Source organism: Stegastes partitus, unplaced genomic scaffold (assembly GCF_000690725.1).
Source record: "Stegastes partitus isolate 25-593 unplaced genomic scaffold, Stegastes_partitus-1.0.2 Scaffold1784, whole genome shotgun sequence".
NCBI lineage: Eukaryota > Metazoa > Chordata > Actinopteri > Pomacentridae > Stegastes > Stegastes partitus.
The window spans coordinates 74,305-99,857 of NW_007579515.1; the positions used below are offsets into that span (position 1 = coordinate 74,305).

Sequence of the window (25,553 nt, forward strand, 5' to 3'; positions counted from 1 at the left end):
TAGACACTAAATAACACATTTATTTGTTGTCTAGTGCCTGAATTTAGTCGTTTCCTTTACATAAATTAAGACTTTCTGCAATACATTGATGCAGAAAAAGTACAAATTTGTGGATTTTTGGTTCCAATGTTCAGATAAAATCTACGCCTAACATGACACTTATTTTTCTCCAGTGTTTTAGGGTAGTTTTCCAATATACAATATATCAAGTTTTTGTGAAATGTTATGTGTTTGCACCAGTCATAGCATAAAACATAAGTATATTTAGTCTTCAAATTTCATCTCTACTGGTTGTTTTTTCTGTCCATCTTTCCCTCTGTGGATGAATTTGGATATTACAGTGTGACAACATGGCAGAACAATCACAGAAAGCCATAGGATTACTTTTATTTACATATAAAAACAAAAAAAAGTACAGCTGCACAGAAAAGGTGACAGTAAATGTTTCTTTTTCTTTTTTTTTACACAGTTGGGAGACTAAACACAAAAAGCAACAGTAAATCTTTTGACAGCGTTCGAACACAAATTGCTTTTTTTAAAGACATAAACATTTCAAAAGTAATCTTCATTTAATATTTTAATAAATCCTTGAACTTTTTAGGTTGACATCAGATATTGGATTTCTGTCACCAAACTGTCCACATTGTTGAACAGATAGCAGTGTGGTAACCAACAGGAACATAAATAATTCTCTCTTTTACTCATCTCACATGAAATACTAATATTCGGCAAAGAAGCCATTTAGCACAGTTCACTTCAGCATCATTTATCCACAGCGAGTGTAAACTGACATGACGACACCAGGTGACAGTTTGGTTACAGCACTAAAAACGGTGGCAGTTTTTTTTTTGTTTTTTTTATAGAACAGTTGACTCTTCCCTTTGTATTTATTATCTTAGCAGAAGAATTATAACTTTGTACAAATAATAACCATATTGAGAAATCTATGAATAGCATATATACAGTACACACATTTAAAAAAAGAGAGAGACTGACAAATATCAGCATTTTCAGATGAAAAAAAAAAAAGATGTCGGGAAAAAAAAAAAAAAAAAATCCAAAAAACAAGCCGACTGTGGTGCAGAAAATCCAAACTGCACCAAAGAGGAAACACACAAGAACAGTTCAAACTGAATATATACAACAGATAAACAAAAGTAGAAATACAGATGTAAAAAAATAACCTTTAAAAAAAATGTACAAGGGAGGAAAGTTGAAATGTACAAGGAGAATTCATTAAGAAAAACATGGCCATTCCATTCAGTCCGATGCAGTGTGACTGCAATAAGTTTTCCTCCAAACAAAAAATAAACAAAGGGTTGAATTATTGCACCAGGCAACAGAGCGTATACAAATATTTAGTATGTATTTTTAGCTCAGTAACTACTTAACAGGTATTTTAGGATGTCAAAAAATTAAAGAAAGGACAACGATAATTTGGCTAATTCTGTTTAGACGTGGAGTCACGATGTGTTCGACTTAAAACTGTGTGACAAAATAAACTTTATTGGGCTTTTAGTACTGCAGCGCTTCTGTTTAAAACCAAGTGTTTAAAGTTCGGCCAGTATGTGATATTAGTATTAAAAGGATGAGGGAGATAACGGTTAGTACCTCAAGTTAACTGTACATGAACACAAGTAATTAGTGACTATATAGCAGTGAGAAGACAAAGCTGGAGTCTTAAAAACATTAAAATATAATACAAGACAAGGCTTGGGATCAACAGTATTTGCAGGAAGCCTACAGCTTTTTGTCTTATACTGTATTCTGTAGAAATCAGAATTTTTAACCCAGAATCAATCCAATAATATGATCGACTCTAAAACGGTTTTCTAGAGTCGTCTTAATCGAAATCATTTCTGATTATCCCAGGAACAAGCTGATTGGATCAATTAGCAACTCATCCTTGACGGGCACCAATAACACTGAATCCCACTGTGTCGCACACTTTAATGGTGTAACCAGCAGGTTGAACAGACACCAGCTGATGAACTGAATGAGTTTCAGGATAAAGAGATCTGTGTTGTTTCAAGCCATGCACAGTTTAGCTGCCTTAATTGTTTTGTCATCGTGGAGTTGCCTTTGAAAATGTATTGGACACAAATAAAGTATAAAAAATATTTTTTCATTAACTTATTCACAACATATTTTTTTAAATTTTATCCCTTTCACTTTTCTAAAAAAAACAACAAAACAAACAAAAAAAAAAAACATGATAAAAATATAAAGAAATTATAGACTGACCAGCTTTTTTCCATCTTGACCACTGGTCGTTGGGAATTCGGTGCACCTTAGTAAGAATCTGTGAAAGTATCCAGCACTTTTTTCTAGCTTACTGTGTGTCTACCACAAAGCAGAATATCGGAGCTTTGATTTTAGAAGTCAGAGTCAGCGTCCATGAGCTCCGCCTCCATTAAATTGGTCCTGGAGTGGATGGGTCCGTAGCCAGCTCTGCGTCCTGCTGGTACCCGAGCCACGTGGGCCATTCTCTCTGATATCCCATCGGGCAGGTCCATCTCTTCGGGGTAGCTGGGCTGCCAGTTGGAGGTTTGTGGGGGGCAGCGTGGCCCGAGGCCCAGATCCTCTGGACAATCGTTGAGGGTCAGTGGGTTGGACAGCAGGCTGCGGCCGTAGTCGCTCCGGCTGCTCTGATATTGCAGGTAGGGACACCTCTCCTCACAGGACAGACGGTGTGACGGCTGGTAGTCGGGGTACGACCCCGGCAGGACTTCCTCCTCCATCTTCTGCTGCTGCTGCCTCTGCTGTTCCCGCAGGTTGGCCACCAGGCTCGGGTGGCAGGGCAGCTTGGGTAGTCGGGGCACTGAGCTGCGCCCAAACTCCCGCTGACGATACGCCTGGTGGTCCACCACCTCCTCGACCGGACGCACCTCCTTCTTCCTCTTCTTCTTCTTCTTTTTCCTCTTTATCATCTCTGGCGAAATCTCGGCCTCCACCATCCACAGCCTGTTCCTCTCCTCTGGAGGTGGCACTGTGAAAAAAAACAAGATATATAATCCTTTTTAAGAAGGAAGAACAGTAACAGCAAGGCATACAAGGGATTTATGTTGTTCTTTGCTCCCATATTACCTCTGCAAAAGGGCAAAGGTGTTAAACTACTATGTACAACTGTAAATATGTGGGGAAAAAAGCATGTTTAAATATGAGGTTTGAGAAAGTTTAGTGCAAAATGCAGTAAATACCAAATTAATGTCAGCACTTATACAAGCAGTAGGTGGACGATAATGCAATATAAGGGTTGAGATTTAGAGCGAGCTGTTATTGAATGATTTATCGGAATGATGGCCTGTGGGTGGAAACTGTTTGTGTGTGTGTGGTGTACGATCAGAGTCACGGCCTCCACATCTCACCTGGTGTACCAGTGGGAGTAACAGAAATGTCCTGAGGCAGGATGGCGCCTCTTCTGGCCACCATCTTGGTCACGTGCTGCGCCCAAGCTGACGACATGTCATTGGACGGCTCATTCAGGTCAAAATTGATTCCAGCTATGAGAGACAAAAGACAAACCACACACACATCCGTCATTTGGAGGGACAGCTTCACACACAACACGGTCCCGACTGGCTCCCCTCAATAGCCCTGAATTACTGCACGATAAACAAACATGGCAGCCACAGCAGCCTCACAGTTTACACAAGTCATTCACGGCTTAACTACAGAAAAAAGACACCGTTGTCTCTGAGCATGTGGCCTCTAAGGCATGAAAAAGCACAGCTAATAAAAAATAGTACAGAGCGGTCTACAAAAAAGGGTAAAGGATGACATCACTGCTTTCTGACATTCTGCTGCTGAACACAATAAAACTTAAAAAGCTGCCAAACTACAAATAAACTATTTCATCACTTACATCTAGTCTGAGCACGATAACTCTCGCACAACTTTTTTCAAACATACACAATCTAAATAAGACTCCTTGTAGTTTCAGTTATTCACCACAAGGTGGAAGTGTTCTCTGTGTGAAAATGCACTCTAACTTCTCAGATATGATCCGTTTACTCATAATTCTGTCTAATGGCTTCACTGGAACACTCACCCACTGGCCCATCGTGGGACACAGTGTGCATGCTGAAGGACAGCTCCTTCTCCGGGTCCTTGTGGAGCTCCTTCCTGAGCGCAAAAGCCTTGGCGATCATCTTGCTCTTCTTGATCCTCTTCGGTTCGTTGTCGCTGCGGCCGATGAGCCTGGAGAAAACCAGCAGAAGTTAGGTTTAAAGGCAGAGAACGAGCGGCTGCTTGTAAATTTTGTTGACTTTTCTTTCGATATTATAATCTTATTTTATTGTACCTTCATTTTATACCCTACCCTAATATTCTGTGTTGTCTTTTTGCTTTGTTTACCCCCTTTGTTGAATATTCATGCAACAACTGAATTTCCCTCTGGGGATTAATAAAGTCAGTCTTAGTCTAAGATGAGATGAGCGTTACTGAATGATCGAAGTTAAGCAAATGCTTTTGAAAACAAACATTTGGGATTTTTGTGACTATATTCAGCCCTGATCCACTAAAAACAACAGACTGGGACCTAGTTCTTAGACAGGTATGCGACAGATCACACAGCTGCTGTCATGTGACTTTGGACAAGATGCTGAAATCCCACAACGCTGGTGAGAAAGTCCAAACTGAAAACAATAATTCCCAGTGGATTAATTACTGAGTGAAATGCAAGTCACAGCAATCCCTTGTGCACAAAACAAACATAAATTCAGACACACAGGGGACACAAAGCAGGATTAAATGTATGTGCTTTTAAATTATATGGGTAGAATCCACAATTTTTAGTGTCAGTCAGTCAAGAAACATGTCTGGCTGCACAGAAACACACACAGGAAATGAGAAAAACCACTAAAGAGTTTGGAAAAGAATATTTAAAAGGCAGAAACAATAACATCTGGCACAGTTTTTAAAATAGCAGTCCCTAGAAAACTGCTATTGTGATTGCTACATTACACTTTCACTTGATCTTACTTGCACCAGGTGCGTTTCCAGATGAGGATGGTGGCTTTGGTCCAGACCCAGGTGCTCATGGCGATTCCCGTCCCGAACATGGAGAACAGGTTGATCTTCTCCACCATCAGGCTGGGACGGTTCTTAATGGTGCACTCTGGGATCGGCTTGTTGGTCTGAGAGGCGATGGTCACGTTGGCTTCACACCTGTTGGAAACACCACACATGATGGGGCCGCATGCGCCTCCAGCACCTTATAGCCACTGAGGTTCATTCAAGAAGCTGGCGAATAAGAAGGTCTTTGACATGTCAGGGAGGGAGAGAGCGGTTTACATTTTTGAGGCGAAATTAATTCCAGTCCAGCCAGTGTCAACACTGTGGGGAAATAGGGCCACATTCACTGCGGTCTGGTGTCTCGGCAGCATCAGTTTGTGGATTTCTGTGTGTGATCGGATGCAAAGAGCGAACCTAAAGAGGTGGCTGGAATGTGAGTGTTGAGTTATGAAGTAGCTCTGGAGCAAGGAGGCAGGTGTAAAAACCTTACTGTGCAAGAAGCGTCTAAGAAACTTACAGCACGTATTCTCTGAAGCTCTTCTCCCATTCCTCCTGGTTGAAGAAGTCATAGAAGTGGCAGCCGAAGGTGATGAACACGAAGCCAAAAGCGAGGAATCCAAATATACCTTAAGAAACAGAAACAAGTTACACACGCTGCTGCCTTTCCATCGTACAAATGAATGGATCACATTTCAGGTTCTTGCTGTTTTTACTGACTTGTTAAAAAAAAAAGAAACAGCTTCACTCACTGTTCACCTGCAGCCTTGAACAGCACGCAGAGCAAACTAAAGCTCGCCTCATTTTTATCCTTCGGGCAACTCTGGTTTTCAGTTTCATCCTGTGACGCTTCCAGATGTTCTTGATTTAGGTGTCTCACATCTTAAATGTTCTATTTTTTTTCTTCATGCCTTCAGTATTTTAGTAATGTTAACATTTTTAAGCATCTTTAGTATGCCCACATCTTCATTTTTGCTCAACTATATTATAAATTAGAGCTCCACCTCAATATATTCTTTAAATGAAGGCTGCTTTGATGTTTCACTTTTCTCCCAATACAGTTCATACAAAATAGGAAAAGAAAGTGAGAAAGGAAGACGAATCGTGAGTGAAATTACTGTAAAATAATACATTCTTTCTGTTTTTCCTTACAGAAATTACCCAATTGTATTAATTCAGATTGATAAAACTCATTCTGTGCCATGAAAGCATTTATATTCCATCAGTCTGCTCAGTGATGCACCAAAGTTTTTGATCTTGTTCACATGGGGTGTTTTTTTTTGTTTGTTTTTTTTTTACATGCTGGAAGACATGTTATGAGCAAAGCAAGCAGTCATGGCTAAGTTTGAAACTACAGTTTGACAATCTCTAAAACATGAAATCAGAAGTGTGGGGTTTCATACAAAACAAAAATAAGGAACCAATACTTTCAAATTGTGGCTTTCTGTATCATTATTCTTCTTCAAGTACAGTTTCAAACATGTACTGCTGAATTATGCCGATATTCCAAATTGCTATTGTGTCATCAGTGTTTGAGCAGAAGTAAGATGAAGTCATTTTAAGGCAGGAATGGATTATTTCCATGAAACCAAATCAAAATATGTTGCTTTGATACACAGCAATTCATTTTTGGGATTTAAATCAACTGTCAGTTATGCAGGTTTCAGCTCTAATGAGGATGATTTGGCCTTGATGTTGTAAAAACATGCTAATAAACAGCAGAACTTACCAAGTCTCAGCATGGTCTCATTGATTTTACTGGCTGCTTTCTCGCTCAACAGTCCTGGGTGGTTACTCTTGATGGAAAATAACGTCATGACACCTAAAAAAAAGAGAGTAAATGAGCACATGTTTGATGTAAGAGTTTAAATTTGAGCTTAAAGATGAAACATTACTAGACCATGCTCCACATGTGTGAACTCACCCCGAATGAGGAAGTAGCCGCCGACGACAAGCACCACGCCGATGGGCGCCAGCACAAAGCCGGCGCGGTATCTGTAGTATCTGTAGCCGACAAAGCAGATGCCGCTCACCGAGTCTCCGTCCACCTTTGGATAAACAGGCATGGACGCAAAATGTGAGAAAAGTGACAGCGTGACCAGTCATGATGACATTTTTTGTCGTCATACGCACCTCAGCGATAGCCAGGATGGCCACAGTGAGGACGAAGGGGACGGACCAGGTGACCATGTGGAAGTAGGAGGTTCGACCGGACAGCGGCTGGTGAGTTGTTCCCAGGGCTTTGAAGGACGTGTGCCAGGCATACGTGAGCATCACGAACCAAATCACGCCCGACATCAGGGAGTAGTAGACGATGATGAAGATCGTGACACATGAGAGTGTTTCTGAAGACCTGGGGAGGAATTTTTCAGAGATTATTTTGATTGCAAATCATTTTTGGTTATGCTTTTATTTTGAAAAAAAAATGTCACACTTACGACGGCTCCCCGAGTCGCATTGTGTTGTCGCTCTTGCACACAATCTCCTTGCGCGCTCCGTCCAGGAACTGGGCCAGCCAGCCGATACTTCCTACAAAGAAGCAGGCGTTGATGTAGAAGAGGATGACGGCCGGGTAGCGGTTGGAGTTTTTCCAGTCAGCGAGAAACGTGGCCTGAAAAACAAGAAATCCAGTTAATAAAATGGAACAGAAGAAGTTAAGCTCAACAAATAGAACTCTGGCTGTTGCTTTAATGTCTCACCAGTGTGAAGAAGGTGCAGAGGAGGGTGATGGTGCCGAAGTAGGCGATGTAGGCGTGCATGTCATTGTGCTCCTCCTCGGTGAACAGAGGGTTGTCGCACTGGATGCCGCAGCCCTCCACGTCCTTGTACCAGCTGGACTGAATGTCGGTCTTCACCAGGGGGGCTTCACACTGACCCGATGTGTTGAACTTCAGTTTCTGCACCTCGTTCTGCACGAGAAGGATGCAAAGGGAGCGTTTGAGTGATATCTCAGGCTATGTTCACTTCCATAGCCTACCCAGCAGGTTTTACACCCAAACACTACTTCAATGTTTGGTACTTTTACCATCAGACTCATCTGGAATCTATTCATTTACTGTTTCTGTTCCTGAATGCTCTCTAGCTGACTCTGACCTCTGACCTTGCTGGAAGCAGGAAAAGAAAAGAGACTTTCGTCCTCAGGAATCAGTATCATGACATAACAGTGAAACATACCGCGCAGCCCACAGGGAATTTGTCACATGTGAGGAAGGTGGGCCAGCCTCGGTCCCGATCCACGATGCTGCACGGCCGACGCGTCGCCAGACACAGGCTCTGGCTGGGCAGCTCCACTCGGCCGTTCTCGCATTTGGGCATGTAGACGGCACAGAGCAAAGGCTGGATGACCGACCAACAGCGAGGAGCGTTCCGCAAACCTAGGACATACAAACAGTAGAAAAATTCACGTTAGACAAGAGAAATGTAAAGCAGGAATCACATCATGAGAGGATATGTCAAATATATATACAGTAATTTGTACAACCTGGAAGTGGAGGTTTAGGCTTAAAGGAGGTTATGGCAGGGATGCGGTCATAGATCCGTTTATTTATGACTGACGGTGACTATTTTTATTCACATTATGTATTTGTGTGTGTGTGCGATCAATCAACAGAAATGAAAAGGCAACTCATCATGAAACAACTCGAACCACCTGCTCACATGTTAGACAGCAGAAGCAACCTGAAGACATCACACAGAGAACTAGGACTACAAATTATACACAGACTGATAAAGAAAAACATGAATTGATACAGAAACAACTTGTACTTCAATACAAAGAGAAGGTTTATAGCAGTCCTGATAAAGCGAAGATAAGTGAAATGTTTGGATATGATCGTAGCATTCCCGAGGATTCCAGTTGTGATGCACCAGGACATTTCACGTAGGTGTAACTATGTTTTCCTGGCAGCAATCTGTTAAAACCAAAAGCACAAATCGGCTATTTTTCCATCCGAAAGATCGAATCTTGAAGAGCCGTGAGTCACATCAGGGACGGACGCCTCATTACCAAGCTCTTATGGATGTGAGAGTCTTCTTGTAGAATATCTAAACCCCTTTTATCATCAACTGTTTCCTCTGCAGCACCTTCCAATGATCCCTTTTGTTGCCTTTTAATGGGTTTTAACACTTGGCTTCTCCTCCAATCTCTGCTCCCCCGAGTACTTGAGACTTCTTCTCATCAGGCCATTATAATGCTAACTAACTCACCTATCATCACAATAAAACTACTCACAACTAACATTCAGTGCGTCTGTGCAGTCATAAAAACAGCAATTTATGAGATTAATCGATTCATTCCGATATGAATCGAATTTTTAAGTTGCAACTACAAAATAAAAGCCTGTTCATGCTGATATTTAATGCATAAAACACACTGTTTTCTGATACTGACTTTATCTACAAGATTGAAACACTAATTCCAATGTGTTTTTGCTAATCAATAATTGATTTATTTCTGCTTGTATCACTTCCTAAATATGTAAATCCTGCATATCTTCATAGTAATTCTGCAGTGCATGACTTTTAACCCCCTGTAATAAATGATTCTCACGTTTTCTCATGTAATCAGACCACAGGATGATCAGTTACAGGTGAGACAGTGAGAAACAACATCTTCAAGTCTTTTCCTGATTCCACTAAATCTTACCAGACCACATGGTCAACTTCTCAAAAGCTTCTTCTTGGGTGCTGGAGTCCTCAGCCAGGACCAGAGAAGTATGAGTATATGGCAAAGGCGATCCCAGACATGTGTTGTATTTCAGAACCTCACAAGTGGAGGTTTTCTTGCATTTATCCTCAAATATGGTCCCGTTTGGAGACAACACTGCCCCGGAGCCTGGCAGCCAGGCAGCCAAGACGCAAAGCATCCCGCAGAAGCCAACAATGGGGCTCCGAGCCTGGGAAGACATCTTGTGGAGGGGGGAAGAGATTCAACCGTGCAGTAAAAATACAAGAAAAAGAACTGATCACTTTGAATTCTTCAGTAATCCAGCTTCCTGAGAAAGCAGCGGATGAGGTTTTCTTCATGAGATTGAAGTTTCCAAACGCGACATGGCGAAGAAAAGCTGCTCCAAAGTTTCCTCCCAAACTTTTTTCACTCTGCACTTCTCGTCCGATCCCTGCTGGATCCTCTTGAATTCCTTCATTATCCAGTAAAACGTCCCAAAAACTGCCCCCCGAGGCGAGAAAAAGCGGACGATCAATTAAAAAACTCGCACAAAGTATTCATTTGGCTGCGCGTAAAACACAGGGAATAAGCGAGAAAGTTGCAGATTTCGCCCTCCCCCCACCTTCCAAAAAAAAAAACTTGCCATGAAAAAAAAAAAAGTCTGGATCTCTGTAATAGGATCTCTAGCTCACATGCACCACCCCTTCTCCAAAGCCCCCTTTTCTCATACTGGCAGAAAAATAAGATGATAAATGATCCGGTATCCGTGTCCCAGGAGGTGATTCTCCTCCTGCGCTCGTGTGTGATGAGAGTTTTTGCTGTTGTGTTGCTCCTCGGTTCTGCTTGTTTTTTGTCTCTGGTATGCACATGGTGGGGGAGAGCCAGGGCAACAAAACCTCCCTTCCCATCCCCCCTCTGCAAGTGGAAGAATGTGCCTTATGGCAGGGCCTTCTCCTCAGCTCCTCATCCTCCAGGACCCCCACCTCAAAACAACACAGACCCCCCATCTGACAGGTTTTGCTCTCATGTGAGGAGCTTTTCTTTTTTTTTGGTAGTTTGTGCTGAATCATGCCACCACAGTGTGATGTGATGCTGCATGTTCTCAGTGGTGTTTTTGAGAAGCTCAAGGACCCTGGGGTGCTCCTCAAACCTTCTGAGACCCCCCTGATCTCCCCAAAATATGTATAAAAACAAAAGGTAAACTGTATTTGTACTTAAACTAGTATCTCAGAACTCATGTCAGTTGCTGATATGCTTTTAATTAAGAAGAATTCTTGGTCGCTATCATTGAATTAGATAAAGACGAATGGAAACAGAGATATTTGGAAGAATAAAACACTAATAATATACATTATAAGTCCTGTCTTAAAACATACTTTTATTGGAGACCCTTTCCTGATTTTATTTTATTTTTTCTCCTCTTAATTGTCCTTCATGTCTTTCAATAATGTTTCTACCTCTTTAACAGTTGCTGGTTTCTATTCAACATGTTGTGTTTTTATTCGTCTTTTAAATTCTGAAACCTGACCTAAACCTAACCTAAAGCTAATCTAAACCTAACTGTAACCTGGATTTCAAAAAGTGCTCTATAAATAACACAAATAAATAATAATAATAATAATAATAATAATAATAATAACAACAATGATAATATATTCTTCACATACAACCATATGTAGTTTTTACATGAACTGTTACATATATTATGATATATACAAATAAATAAAATGAAATCTTTTTAAAAATCTATAATGTATATATTACAAATATATTAATTATATAGCAATTTATGATAATATAATATGAGACTATTAATGTAATAACAATATTATACTATATATTGTAGACTATACAATAGAATTAATTTGTAAAACTTTTCATGTGCAAATTAATTCCAGAAATCCAAAAATCAGTTGCTGTTAAAAAGTCCACAGTCCAGATTTAGAACAAAAGGAGAAACTGTGCTTTCACTATTTTCACCCCAACACCATAGAACAAGTAACTTCTAATCTTTTTTGTGATTTCATTTTTTAATGTTTTAATGTCTTTTTAAATGTTTTATCATTGCTCCTTTTTGTAGAACGCTTAAATAGTTTTAAAAAAGCACCACAGAAATAGTAAAAAGTCCAAAAACTTTAATATAATTGTCATTAAATACAAAGTGTAATATGCTTAAACATATGTAGGAAATGTAAACATAATGTATACATGTTTTGCAATAATAGCACAACATCATAAAATAAGACCTTGAGGCTCCCAGACAACAGGCACAAACTTCACATTTGTGTTTCTGGGGACAGTTTGTGTACAAAGGTTTATGGAGGAGAGTACATTTAGTTCACCGTCTCCCCCGACCAGAATGTAGCCGTCACCCAGGCATTCAAAATATTTAGTCTATAGTGAAAATACTATACAGCAGAGATATAATCAAACAAATGTGAAATGTTTAAAACAACATCTGAATCCACTTTAACACTGTTTATCGTTGGGAAATTCCCCTAAAGATGATTACAATCAGAAATTCTTTGTCAGTGCTCGTCTATTTGGAATTTACATGAAGTTTTTGATTGTTGCGCGGCAGTATGCGAGTATTTGTGTGAGAGAGGCGGTGAGGGATCCAGTTAATAACTCAAAACCACTTAAAATGACTCTCCTCTGGGACGCTCGTAATGGCCTGAGCTTCCTCTCTTCTGGTTAAGGTGGCTGCACAAAGCTGCTGCAGAAAAGGAAAAATAATCATAGAAATGAAACACAAAGCTTCATAATTTTTAAGCTGTTTTGATTTTGAAGATGCAGGGGTACCAGTACAAACACATTTCCAACAGGTCAAATCTAAACCACGGTGGTGTTGTTGTCATTGCATTAATTGGAAAGTGCACTTGTGGTATTTGCATGGCTGCTGATCCTTTGTTTCTCCGCCGGTGTTCTGAGAGTAAAACTGGGTTAACTGAGCTCTGTGCTGTGTGTGTGTGTGTGTGTGTGTGTGTGTGTGTGTCTGGGCCTCCTTAAAACCCACAGTAACATGGCTGCCTGAGTGAGTCAGAGGCAGACACCCAGAGACCACACACAGAGGCCCGGAGCTGCTCAGGGCAACACACACACTCACTCCAACGCAATCATGCACGAACCCAATCACACTCACTACAACGAGACACTCCTGCAGAACCACACACTGTCACTTTTTCACCACTTTCTTCTACCAAACTACATGTCAAACCTGTTGGGGAAAAAAAAACCAAAGTGCTTTCAGTCATTTGTGTCATCCAAACTGAGATCCAGTCAGTTCTGCTATAATCTCGGTGACGGGGGCGTTGGTGGAGCTGTAAGCTAACGTAGAAATGTCATGTTTAGATTGGGGACTTGCGTCAAAGGCCGTTACACATACAGGACTGTTTCTGCTCCCGAAGATTACAGGCGTCAGGTTTCAGGCTGAGAATGTCTCACAACTCGAGGTTTTCATTCGCCGGGCAGAGAAACAGGGAGGAGATGAGAGGTTGTGTTGGTTTTCGCTGCTTCACAGTTATGTTAGACTTTGGGCGAGAGATCCAGTTTGAACGACAGCTCGTCCAGTTCGCAGAAACACAAGGTTTATGTCAAATTACTACATTGTGATAGTGCGTTCAAGTGGACACAAAAACATCCTCAAATTTTGCCATCAGAGCAAATAAAGCTTTAATTCCGACTCCATCAAGACAAGGAGAGAGGGTGAGATTATTTATTGTGCCTACTAAATCTTTTTTCCTCAGTTAGAGAACAGCCACTGTCTGCTCAGTGATAAACCACAAAATATAAACTTGGCCTGTTGCTGACCGGGAGTCACCGCTTCTTCTGTGCTTTAGTTAAAAACTTGTTACACAAGAGAGCAAGAAGTGGATGGATTCAGATGACGCTTACGGGATTTAAATCCTATCAGCCACCAACACATGTACAGAATACGAACCGAGCGCAGGGCCGATGCGGTTTGGCAAACATTTATTTGTGATGGCAGCGCAGCAACAAGTCCACCCTCTGCAGCCATGCAGGCAGTCAGCTGGCTGAAATGAAAGGAGGCACTGACATCATGTGCAGTGTGAGGTCTTGGCAAGACGAGCAAGACACGGCCACAATGAGATGAAAGGTCAGAGCGACGGCGTAAACATGTGTTTGTTTGCACAATGAAGCATGTTTAGTTGAAGTTAAAAGATTATTCTACTTTGTAACGGGTAAAGAGGTAACACAAGCTGTAGGTAAATACACACAAAGTGGCCTGTGTGCGCCACAAAGCTAAACATGTACACATTGTAGGATGCACATTTGCAAACCATGAATAGAAACAACATGTTAAATACAGTGAATTCCACAAAATATAAAAGCGTCATTACTGAGCATACAGAAACCATTCTGTCTGGGTTTTTTGTTTTATTTTTATATAAAAGTCTACAAAATATAGGTTCAGAAATGCAGTTCCCTTTTCAGTTAGTAACCATTTGTAGTAGGATTCAAGCTAAACAAACTACAACTATGAGACATTTTCCACTGCTGGCATCTTTGACAACAAATAAATGATTTTAAAAAATGATTTATTGTACACGATATTGACCGCAGCTCTTCAGTAACATGTAATATTATCCTGAGCACCATCCAGTTCAGCCTCTGTGCACCTGGTTGGGAAGTAAATGCAAGCACAGTCCACGTCCAGCAGGCGGCAGCAGAGTTCTATTTCTCCATCTGTGTCCTTTGCGTGGTTCACGTCCAAGTCAAGTATTTGAAAACACCTTATTCGCTCTGTTAATGAGCTTTTCCAACCATGTAGTCCAACAATCTTGGTCCGGTCTCTCCTGGATCAGCTCCACAGGTCAGAACGGTGCTTTTGATTGTAGTTCTGCAGCTCGATCTGGTCTTTAATCTGGTTTATTAGAATCTGAGACAAGAGGATGCCAACCAGCTGCGGAGGAGAAGAAAAAAAAAACACAACAGAAGGCTCAACATCTGGCAGCAGTGGTTGGTTTCCAACATGTGTGTGTGTGTGTGGTATCCATCATGTCCTACCTGTGGTATTGCCAGTCCCAGTGCAATGCCTCCCAGTAAGAACAGGTTGCTGTGGATCCAGTTGACGAGTTTGTCTATGCAGCCGTTGGTGTGGATGTGGTTTCCAGCTTGGACGTACTCCAGTTCCTGCATCCCCTGACCACACATGGTGTTGATCACCATCTGCAAGCATGGACATATACAAGTAAAACACATGACAACATGGCAAAAAAAAAAACACACACGCAAAATGTTGTCAAAAAGAAGGAAACCTTGTCTTTGGACATGATGCAACAGGAAAAAGGAACAGAACAGCGCTCTCTGCTGGGGTTGTTGTCCTTGCAGTTGAAGTACATGTTCTGGGACCAGTCGGTGTAGGTGACGCCACCACAGCAGCCAAACTGGACAGATGGAAGAGATGAGGAGAATCAGAATCAGTTTCATCGGCAAGTAGGTTTTCACATATGAGGAATTTGATGAGATATTTTGGTGGAACAAAGACAAAAGATTTTAAAAGCAAGTGTTACAAGTCAAATAAACAGCAAGTGTAGCAGATCCAGGGGATTATAACTCATATAAAGCAAAAAAAAATATTTGCAGTGTGCAGAAATGTGTAAATTATTCATCTGAAAATGTGCAAAATTACATAGTCTATGGTGCAAAAGTTCAGGCTGCTATTGTTCTGGTATTTATAATGAAAACAATATGACAAAAAGGCTGCATTTGGACTTAATATTTACCTCTTTCTGACCAAAGTCAATAAGGTTTTGCAGATCGATGTCATCTCTGTAGTGGACGATGGCTTTGTTGATCATCTCAGTCACTTTGTTTCGTGCCTTGAAATAAAATGTAAAAAGTAGTTATGTATATAACAAACACATAATAAGATTCCTAAGTTCCAAATTTACCCCTTCAAGCAAACAAAATGATATTGAACAACCCTGTTTGTGAGCAAACTTTGCTGTTGTATTGAGAGTTTATTCAAATTTTGTAGCAGTTATGGACAAAGTGCAGCAGAGGGCGCTGTTTTGTTCTTTTTCATAATCAAATTCAGCAAAATCTAAAGAAAGAATGTATAAACTAATTTAAAGACTTTTTTCAGGCAAAATTAATATTATTCACCCTCTAACAGATTATTGGTATTGATATATATATTCTTATCACATGTGTTTTATATTGCACCTTAAGGAACAAAACAATATCAATACAAATGATAAGAAAAAGAAACCAAAACAAAAAAGCATAGCAGCCATTACATATAATATGAGCAACCTCACACTCTGCTTGTATTTACACACTTTTTAAAGCTTTAAGTAAAGTGGTAATTTGGAAAAAAAACCCTAAAAAACACATTTTAAAACAACCATCATGAACACATAGCTGAAGAGAAAAGTTCTCATATTTCTTTGATCACCTTATCTGAAAAGACGAAGCCGAGGACGCCGGCAACCAGCTGCAGGATGAAGATCACTGTGAGGCAGACACAGAACTGGGAGGAGAGAAGGGAGTGATGGTTACAACAAGGTTGAATTAATGTTTCACCATGAAGACTCAGTTGTTACCTCACTGGGAGAAAATCTGCAGGAAAGTCAAGACACCTAAGAGCAACTAAACTAGGACTAAGAATACGAGTTTTGCACTACATATGGTCATATGTTGCTGCTTTTGAGGTTTAAAATTTGCACAAAATGTAAATATTAGCATAATATTCTACATACATGTAGCAAATACTGTAGAAATAATCTGGTTCTTTGGGTATAAACATGAAATAAAGCACATGTCTGCATTAAATAAAAGCCTGCTACACATTGAAGGCTGCTTACTGTCTGCAGGAGGCAGATGTTTTCTCGTAAGGAGCCAACGCAGCCGCAGAAGGTGATGACGAACATGAGGACCCCCACGACCATCAGCATTATAGCGGGGTCCACCGACAGACATGCCAGAGCTGCTTCTGAAGCAGAGAAGAACAGAGAGGCTGATGGGAACGGGCAAAGATTTGGCAATGTTACTCCTCTGGGAAGAAAATGCTGGAATTCTGGTTTCAAGCATCTTTTCTTGATTATCATATTACAAACACATTTACAAAATCTTCCTTGTGAAAGAGCCTGAAGCAAACTGACTGTCCTGACATGTGACCAGCCTCCCACCGTCACAGTAAACACGAGGACCACTTACCTGCATGTTTCATCGTGCGAGCGTACACGCCGATCAACACCATCACCAGTGAGATTATCTGAGGAGGATGTGGAGAGACAAGGTGAAAAACCACTACTTCTGTGTTCCTACTTGTCCAGGGAGTGGCACCACTCACCAGAACTCCTGATTACAATAATATGTGGGGCTACATGAGTCATGGATAGAAAAATTTTCCAAAAAATGCACTCAGAGTTAAATGGAAGAACCACAACATTCTTCATTAGGAGTCAGTAATTTAGATTAGAAAGTTCCTCCATCCACTCCTGCTTCCATTTGAATAAATCAACCTGACAGCAATGTGCGCCCTTCCCTTAAATAATAAAGCCCCTTTTCACTCAGCACTCCTCTCCCGGTCTCAATAGAATAATAGAGAGCCCTCAGAAATACTCTTCCCACCCTGAAAGCAGCGGATCCAGTTACCACAGACAGTTCGTGAGGCGGGAGGGCAGAGCTAAGATTTGTCTTTTTTTTTGTCGAGGTTTAGTTTCACAGTGAATAAACCAGACGTGACACCTGAAGCAGAAAATTAAAGCTATTTTTTTGTAGGAGTTTCATCTAAAACTGAGTGGTTAATAATCACCAGGCGTGACTCACCTGGATTATCACACAAACAGGACTGAATGCTCTACATATTCCAGAATGGAAAAGAGCAACAAACTGATTTTTTTGGTGTGTCCTACACAGAGCCTATGGTAGCCTGAGGCAACAGAAATGACAACAACACATTCCACAATGAAGAGTTTCAAGTTTTTACACAGCCTTCACCTGTTTGTACATGGCTGAAACACACTCACCCACTCACACAGGTCTTGTTTAAAAGACATTTCTGCAAATAAATGGATGAAGAAAACCTGTCCGAGAATTATCCCATGTGAGATTTTATAATGTAAAGAAGCACACCTAGACAAAAAAACAACTCTCCGATCTTGTTTACAGGAAGTTGAAACTCAACCACACAGGAAAAAATAATAATCTTCAGTCTGCAGCAACAGATCAGCTCTAAAAATGCTGTAAGAAATCTCCTTATGTTGCAGTCAGCTGACACTGCCACCCCACCGCTGAGCTTTGCTGTTAACCTGGTTTGTCATTCAAATTCTAAAAGCTGCACAATTATTAACATCTCATTGTGGAAGCGTGAGGAAATCTGCCTGAGGAGACACTTTTATCTCCCTCACACGGCCTCTTCAGCACACGAATTAATGGAAAGTGGTGTTTCTTGGCAAGTTGTGTGTTCTCAGGAGAGAAAACAGTGTGTAAAGGCCGTGTGTGGTGCTCGAAACCAACCACAACCTGCTGTTGGTTCGTTACTGATATGACAACAGTGTGTTTGTGCCTTTTGCTGGGCTCAAAACTGTAAAATGATCTGATAAAACATTCCTGATTTGCAATTTAAATGACTGCACACCTGGTTTAGGTGCATGTTAACTTCCTTTCTCTTGTTTCCTGAAACCAGTTTCACTCAAGTGAAGTTAAATAACAACTAAGTCAAACAAAGCAGGGGGTGCTGCAAACTAAACAAACAAGTAAGAAATAGAAGTCTGACATGGCTGGAATGTCTCAGATCAGAAGAAAAATGTCTTTAAAGTGTTAATTTGCAGTTAAAATGTACTTTAATGTGAGTAACTCCAGCTTTGTAATGATTAACCTGAGTAGAAAGTTTGATCTTAATCAGCCAATAATGTGTTCATAAAAGCACGATCACTCACCCAGAATATAAAGTTAAATATGAACAGCAGGTACTTCACAACTGGGCTGACAAACGTGAAGTCCTCTCCTCTGCGTCTGTCTGCCATTGCGCCAAACAGCAGCGCGTCTCATCCAAGTTTGCGCACCGAAGAGCAACAAGCTGAAGAAACGCGATTCCGAAAGTCAAAGAAAAGACTATTCAGCATGTTGGTGGTGACGAGCAGCAGCGGTTTTTTCCTGTCAGGTGTGAACCTACAGAAGCGGTGAGGAAGTCCTGCAGCTCTGCCCGTGCCCGACTCTGTTTGGGTGTGTAGAAGCTGGGTGTCAACGTTCAACCGGTGATCATATGATGCAACCTGCAGCACAGCAGGAGCTCCTCAACTTCACACAACCCCAGGACTGATTTTTTTGTTTTTTATTTTTTAATGATAATTAGGCAAAAGATTTGAGTATTTCAATATTAACAATCTATTTGAGACATACAGGCTGCCGATTTAATTTGTTGTTACACTGTCCATCTAATGAACTTTGTATAAGTTCCTCTTTTGTCATGGCTGCACCATCATGACAGCGTTTTTGGTACTTTTTTTCTTGCATTCACTTTGTTAAGGGGAATTTTTACATTAGTTTCACTTCAGTTTAAATAAGTAAACACAAAGTGTTTGGCCTTAGAAGTCGCAGCACACAATTGTTAAAGTCCCAACACTGAATCTGAAAATTGGACCCAATTGGAGTTACCCACAAGGGACACTCATGCCTACTGGAATGGTCTCACATTTAAGATAAGATAAGATAAGATAAGATAAGATAAGATAAGATAAGAAAAATAAGGTAAATTAGAAAGAAAATTGGGTAGTACAAAAAAGGGGAAATCAGCTAAAAAAATAAACAGGAAGTGTAAATACTGCTGATATTGTACAGATTCTTCAACATGTAGAAACTCAGATTTTGCACAGATTCCTTTCAATGTGAACAACAATAATATCACACAGGATAAATATGTGTTAATGTGTAACACATACAATGTGTTTCTTCCATGAGTTGAAAAATAATGACATTAAAAATACTAATATGCACACATTCTTTTTAATGCAGAAAAAAGTATATCTGACAGAGCATTTAAATGTTCTAGGTGGGTTCAAATGACCTGATGTTGCACCGAAGTATGTCAGGTTGAGCCTCAGGCCTTTGGGCACCCAGTGGGAAGCCCACACCACCACATGGGTTACCTACAGTAAAACTACATGGAGGAACTTAAATGTGGTGTCCTCAGTGTGGCCCAAAGGGGAGAAGGGCTACAGATCCATCGAAGACTTAACTGCCATAGTTAAAACCCAAGCATGGAAGATCCACAGTGAATCCGACCCACAGTAGCTTCTTTGCTGTGGTGGAATACTAAAACTTCAGTTTACTGAAACCTGGATGGATTTGCTTCAGGAAGCAACATTTATTAAAAATGTGTATTATACTGCTAAAACATCCCACTTTTTTCCCCCGCAGCAGTCAGATATGTAAAACCTGTTCATAATGACCACTTATTTGCTGTAAAGTGTCTAAGATGTGACAAGACGGTGAGTCAACATGAGCTGTAGCAGGACCTGTAAAGCTGTAGTTAATGGAAAACTTCCACGATGGAATTGAGTAATCTGGGAAAAGAACAGTAGACCTAATGCTTCTGACTAATAATTCATGAGATGCTAATAGTCTTCCTGGTTTAACTTTCCTTTAAATACTTCAACATCCTTTGTATTTACATTTTGGAGGAGGACATTACAGTGTCTGACTTTCATCAACTGTTAAAAAACGAAAATAAACAAGAAAAAAAAAAAAACCCTATCACGAATAACGTCCTTACTGAGCTGTTCCTTCAGTGGGGACAACTATTAACACAGATTACAGTAAAGCTATTTTAGAAAATTAAAGCTTAAATATAGGATTTATTTATTTTACTAATTTTGTTTTGCTCTATTTTTTTTAAATGTATAATTAGTAACAAAAGTTAACCATATGTGTTATTTCCCAGTATGCACACCGAACCACTTATTTGCACATAACTTATTTCTTCTCCATTTCTCTAATTATGTTTTTTCGCGTATTTTTTGTCACGGTAACATTTATTTCCTGTGTCTAAAAACTGAACCGAGCTTTTATTTCGAAGGAGAAGCACACGGCGCCACATTTTCACAACATCCGTTTATCCCGGAAGTAGTTCCTCTGCTTGATAACATGAAAACAGAAGTGGGATTTATTTCGCTGTTAAGACGTTTTTAAACTCGGAAAATGGCGTGGAAGAGCAAAGGTTTGAACGACTGTTTATTTATCTGTGTGTTCATAACAGTAGCCACCTCCCTGAGCTAATGATACAGTAATTAAAACACCTGGGATGTGAAGCTAACGTTAGCTAACGCTCTGTGCTGGGAGGTGAAGTTGAAGAAAAGGCGGATGTTAAAGTCTATTTGAGCCTCTGTTGGTAAAACTAACTTTACCTGCTTGTCTCCACTGTGTTTTTATTTATTATTATTATTTTTTTATACAGGCTCTGCTCTTCCTCCAGCCTCCTTACAGCTGCTCGTCCCTCCGGTGAGGCTCCTGTCCGCCTTCATGTGGCAGGTGGTGCAGCAGCACAGTGTGATGCAGTATGACAAGCTGGTGGACTTCATCAGTCTGGTCACTGAGATGGTTCCTGAGCTGCTGAATCCCAGTCAGAAGGCTCAGCTCGTCCTGGGCCTGAGAGCCAGGGTGCGATATTACTCTTTCTCTTAGTCAGACTTACGAAATATGATGGTACAGTCATTGTCCTTTGCATTTCTGTTGCTCCACAAAGAAGAAATCTATTTTTATTGCTTCTTCACCTTGCTTTTATCTGCCAGCATAAAACTGCAACAATTAATTGATTAATCAATTAGCTGTCTGCTATTTAATTACCAGGCGACAGTTTTGATAATCAAGTAATGTGTTTGAGTAATTTCTTCAGGAAGAAAAGTCAGTTTCCAGATAAGTTAATTTGATTATCGTCTGTTTTCTTTACGTCTTTATGACAGTAAAATTAACATCTTCAAGTTGTGGATAAAACAAGACATTTGAAGACATTATCTGTGGCTTTAGGAAACATAGCAAGATTTTTCACAGTTGTTTGACATTTTATAGACCAGACAGCTAATCAATCAAACAATAATATCATCGACAAATTAACTGACAGTCGTTAGTTGTAGCCCTACTACAAAAGAGATCATGTTTTTAGATTTGAGAAGTTTCTGGTAGAAGAAATAGGTGCCTTTAAGTTAGTCTCTATTAATCCCACAGCAGAGAAGAGGGCAGTGCAGTGTGTAGGGAACATCAGCAAAAATGTAAATAAACACAAATTATACATAACTGTTAATATTTTACAGATTCTTCTCCATGTGAAAGTTTTTTGCTCAGATTCATTTGGATGTGAAAAATAATGATATTGCACAGATTCTTGCACAAGTAGAAAATACTGATATTGCAAATTTAATTTTGTTACATCAATGGAAAGATAATTCTGATAATATATTTTACCCTTTAGAAAACATTTTTCTGGTTGATGAGCACAATCTTACTTCAAGCAGCTCTTGGTGTTGTAGCTAGTCGCTTATTTTAACCACTGTAGGTCAGATGGAGGAACCTTTAAGTGCTTTCAATCTGAACATTTCTATACATTGCCACTGCATTTGTTTTTGCATTTGAAGCACGTTGGGTTGGGTGAAACACGAGGATAATTATTCCTCCCTGTAGCTGCATTAGTTATATCATTTTGGTGTGTTCTGTTACGTGTTCAAATCAAATGTTTTTGCTCATAGTGGAAATCCATCTTTTTCCGTTCTGCGTCGTGTTGTTTTGACTCACCTGTTTCCCACCTTTTTCCTGCTGCAGCTGGTTCTGGAGCTTTGTCGTGGCGATGGAGTCGCCAACCTGCAGACCATCCAGAGCCACCTCGATAAAATCCACACCTGCAGCGCTGAACTGAGCTCCAGTGATCAGATGGTGGGTTTGTATGGACGAGTTAGAGCTGCTTCATCCACAAAACTAAAGAATCTATATCCAACTAATGTGACTTTTTAAAAAATAGATGTCTTAAAGAAGATCAGTAATAGACACGCACATAACATTGAAATGCAAAGTAGTTAGTAGTTTTTCAACTTTATTGTGTCCACTTCTTGACAGGCCGGCGCTGATATACTGAAGAACTCTTACAGCAACTTTGCCAGCCTGGTTCAGAACATTTTGAATGTTCCACTTGAAAAGGAGATCTTTTTCCAAGTGAGTCTGTTTGTGACAATTTCACGTGTTTTAAGGCGCAAGTGGATGAATTTCATTATGACAAAAGAAAAATATCACAACAGCCTGTGCTGATAATTTCACTCTGATGCTCTGGAATGTGTCTGTAGGAGGTTTTTCCTGCAAACTACGGCTCTGCCTACAACCAGAAGATCCAGCAGCTTGTGTCTGTGTTCCTGTCCAGACTGGAACAGCTGCTGCCGATACCGGACCTGCAACAGGTACTGAAGCAGGTCCACATCTGTAGATTGAACTGTTTTTGAGTATAATACCTTACAAATTAAATAACTAATGAAAGTTATTTAATATTTTGCATGATTTTTGCTGTGAAAATTCTTCATTTGTCTTTCACATGTAAAACAAAGATAATTTTGGCTCCACAAGATCAAAAAAATGTCCTTTGTGCTGCAGCCTCGAGGCCTTTAGGTGTGTTTCATTTACTAACCTGCATTTCTGTGGTCTTTCCTCTCAGACGACAGCTTGGCTCACTGAATCTGTTTCAGAGGATTTGGGACAACATCTGTCTGAACCCGTTGCCCTGAAGTCTCTGCTGCTTCATCACAGACAGCTGGGCACGCTCAGCTCAGGTGAGAAGTCACTTGTACTTTGTTTAAATGAATGAAAAATTCTTACTGAGGATACAGGATGGGCTGTGTTTTTTTATGTATTTGTTTAAAAGAATAAAGTTAGACATGAAAGCTTGCCTCATGTCCTGTGATTATTCAAATCTTTCATTCAATAAGTCAGTAAGACTGTCTAATGAGTAAAATGTTAAAGCTATTTTATTTAATTATGTTACAGATTGGTCAAGCAGTGAGGAGGATGTCATTTTGTCCACACTGGCCCTCCCTTCTCAGACTGGAGTGGAGCGATTCACTGAGACGTACAGTGACGAGGACGATGATGAGTATGATGACGAGGAAGGACAGCTGGCATTGGAGGATTTAGAAGAAGACTCGAGTCAAAGCTCAGATGTCACCGCGGACGGTTGGCTGCCAAAAAAGAAATCAGGTCAGACAAAAATCTCTCGCAGACAAGAATTAGTCCCAAATCAGTCAGTCTTACTTCACTGACTTGCTGTGCTTTGTGCTGTTTTCAGGTCCTCTACCTCGTTTGTTCATCTGCCCTCAGTGTTCATTCACACACCGCATAAAGAGGAAAGTCCAAGAGCACATTCAGAGTGAGCACCACATAACGGCTCCCATTCAGAAAAAGAAATGTGTGAAAAAAGCCGTAAGAAAGACGGTGCAGAAAAGTCAAGACCTGAATGCTAAAAAAACAAAAGTAGAAGGAAACTCCGAGAAACAGAGGAAATGCAAACAGAAAGACAGTGTTGACAAAAAGAGGGAACGTAAGCAGAAGAAGGACAACTTGGAAAACAAGGAACGACAGAGACGGAAAGAACCGACGGGGGAAGACAAAAGGTTTCTGAGCACACGACCTGTGAACAAAAACTTCACAGAGGAAGAAACAAAATGCTCGACGTGCGACAAGGTCTTTGAACATCCTAATCAACTGAAGACTCACATGAGGCTCCACAACTTCCGGTATCGCTGCAGCCAGTGTGAGAAGGGATTCACCAGCCCATCGGGGTATTATCAGCACCAGAGACTTCACAAGAGAGGACGGATATTCACCTGCAAGCAGTGCAACAAGGGATTCCTGTGTAATTATTCACTCAAGCAGCACGAACGCCTGCACGACGGTCCTGCCAACTTGTGCAACATCTGCGGGAAACGCTTCAGCAAAGCCGGCATTACGAGACACATGCAGATGCACCGAGGGGAGAAGAATTACCTGTGCACCACCTGCGGGAAGTCGTTTTTGTCTTCAGGGGAGCTGCTGCTGCACAATCGGACTCACACGGGGGAGACACCGTACACCTGCGTCCACTGCGGGAAGGGATTCTCCAGCAAGAGCCACCTAAACGTCCACACGCGTTCTCACACAGGAGAACGACCGTATCTCTGCTCAGAGTGTCCGAAACGCTTCCTCACACTGAACTGTCTGAAGAGACACACACTCAGCCACAACGGGGTGAAACCGTTCAAGTGTCCGAACTGTGACAGAGAATTCTCCCAGCAGGGGAATCTGAAAAGACATCAGGCAACTCATAAGCAAGAAACGAAATGAGTCAGAAGTTAGAGTTTAGTCATAAATAATGCCTCACAAAGTTTAGTACTTGTGGAAATTGAACTGCCTTTGTATTCAGACATCTTCAGTGCTCAGAAAATACTTGAAAATGTTCCCCATGTAAAGTTGATTTATTAATATTTGTAAAACATGCTTTGGGTTCTTCTTTATATGCAGAAACGTTTTTCTTAATCATGCATTTTAGCAGCAGTTTAAAGTCACCAACACTCATTTTGTTTCCTGTTTTATGCTCCTATTTTGCATCCCATGATATTTCCTCATATTTTGCTCTCTAAATTCATCCGACAATCATAACTGTTGTTGCATTAATTAGAAAAGCTGTGAGCATGAACAAGACAGTTAAGGTATGAAAAATCTGTCAGCGTTAATGTGGATTATTTAAAATGTTCATGTTTAGAATAGGGCTGCAAGGTGGAGCGGTGGTTAGCACTGTTGCCTTGCAGCAAGAAGGTCACGGGTTTGTGTCCCGGTGAGGACACCTGGGATTTTCCTACGTGGAGTTTGCATGTTCTCCCCGTGCAGCGTGACCTTT

At 40.6% G+C, this 25,553-nt stretch overlaps 3 protein-coding genes across 4 annotated transcripts; 1 reads left to right on the forward strand and 2 right to left on the reverse strand.

The window, feature by feature from the left end:
- Nucleotides 1-444: 444 nt before the first annotated feature.
- smo (smoothened, frizzled class receptor) lies at nt 445-10,224 on the reverse strand. The gene is made up of 12 exons (XM_008302273.1): nt 9,659-10,224; nt 8,188-8,387; nt 7,713-7,922; nt 7,452-7,624; nt 7,147-7,366; nt 6,938-7,061; nt 6,743-6,835; nt 5,534-5,642; nt 4,984-5,169; nt 4,052-4,200; nt 3,369-3,503; nt 445-2,989 (listed from the first exon to the last, which is right to left on the reverse strand). The coding sequence occupies exons 1-12, from the start codon at nt 9,918-9,920 to the stop codon at nt 2,376-2,378; spliced, it is 2,475 nt and encodes an 824-aa protein (XP_008300495.1). The 5' UTR covers nt 9,921-10,224; the 3' UTR covers nt 445-2,375.
- A 3,102-nt stretch (nt 10,225-13,326) lies between these two features.
- tspan33a (tetraspanin 33a) lies at nt 13,327-18,884 on the reverse strand. Of its 2 annotated transcripts, none has more exons than XM_008302275.1 (8): nt 18,589-18,884; nt 16,862-16,919; nt 16,510-16,637; nt 16,101-16,175; nt 15,427-15,522; nt 14,959-15,087; nt 14,708-14,869; nt 13,327-14,603 (listed from the first exon to the last, which is right to left on the reverse strand). In XM_008302275.1, the coding sequence occupies exons 1-8, from the start codon at nt 18,673-18,675 to the stop codon at nt 14,502-14,504; spliced, it is 837 nt and encodes a 278-aa protein (XP_008300497.1). In that variant the 5' UTR covers nt 18,676-18,884; the 3' UTR covers nt 13,327-14,501. The 2 variants fall into 2 exon arrangements, with proteins under 2 accessions (XP_008300497.1, XP_008300498.1); XM_008302276.1 differs by lacking the exon at nt 18,589-18,884 and adding an exon at nt 16,998-17,754.
- A 1,892-nt stretch (nt 18,885-20,776) lies between these two features.
- LOC103372592 (zinc finger protein 2 homolog) lies at nt 20,777-25,377 on the forward strand. Its single transcript, XM_008302274.1, has 8 exons — nt 20,777-20,867; nt 21,105-21,307; nt 22,463-22,573; nt 22,754-22,849; nt 22,978-23,088; nt 23,340-23,454; nt 23,669-23,878; nt 23,967-25,377. The coding sequence occupies exons 1-8, from the start codon at nt 20,849-20,851 to the stop codon at nt 24,998-25,000; spliced, it is 1,899 nt and encodes a 632-aa protein (XP_008300496.1). The 5' UTR covers nt 20,777-20,848; the 3' UTR covers nt 25,001-25,377.
- The last annotated feature ends 176 nt before the right edge of the window (nt 25,378-25,553 follow it).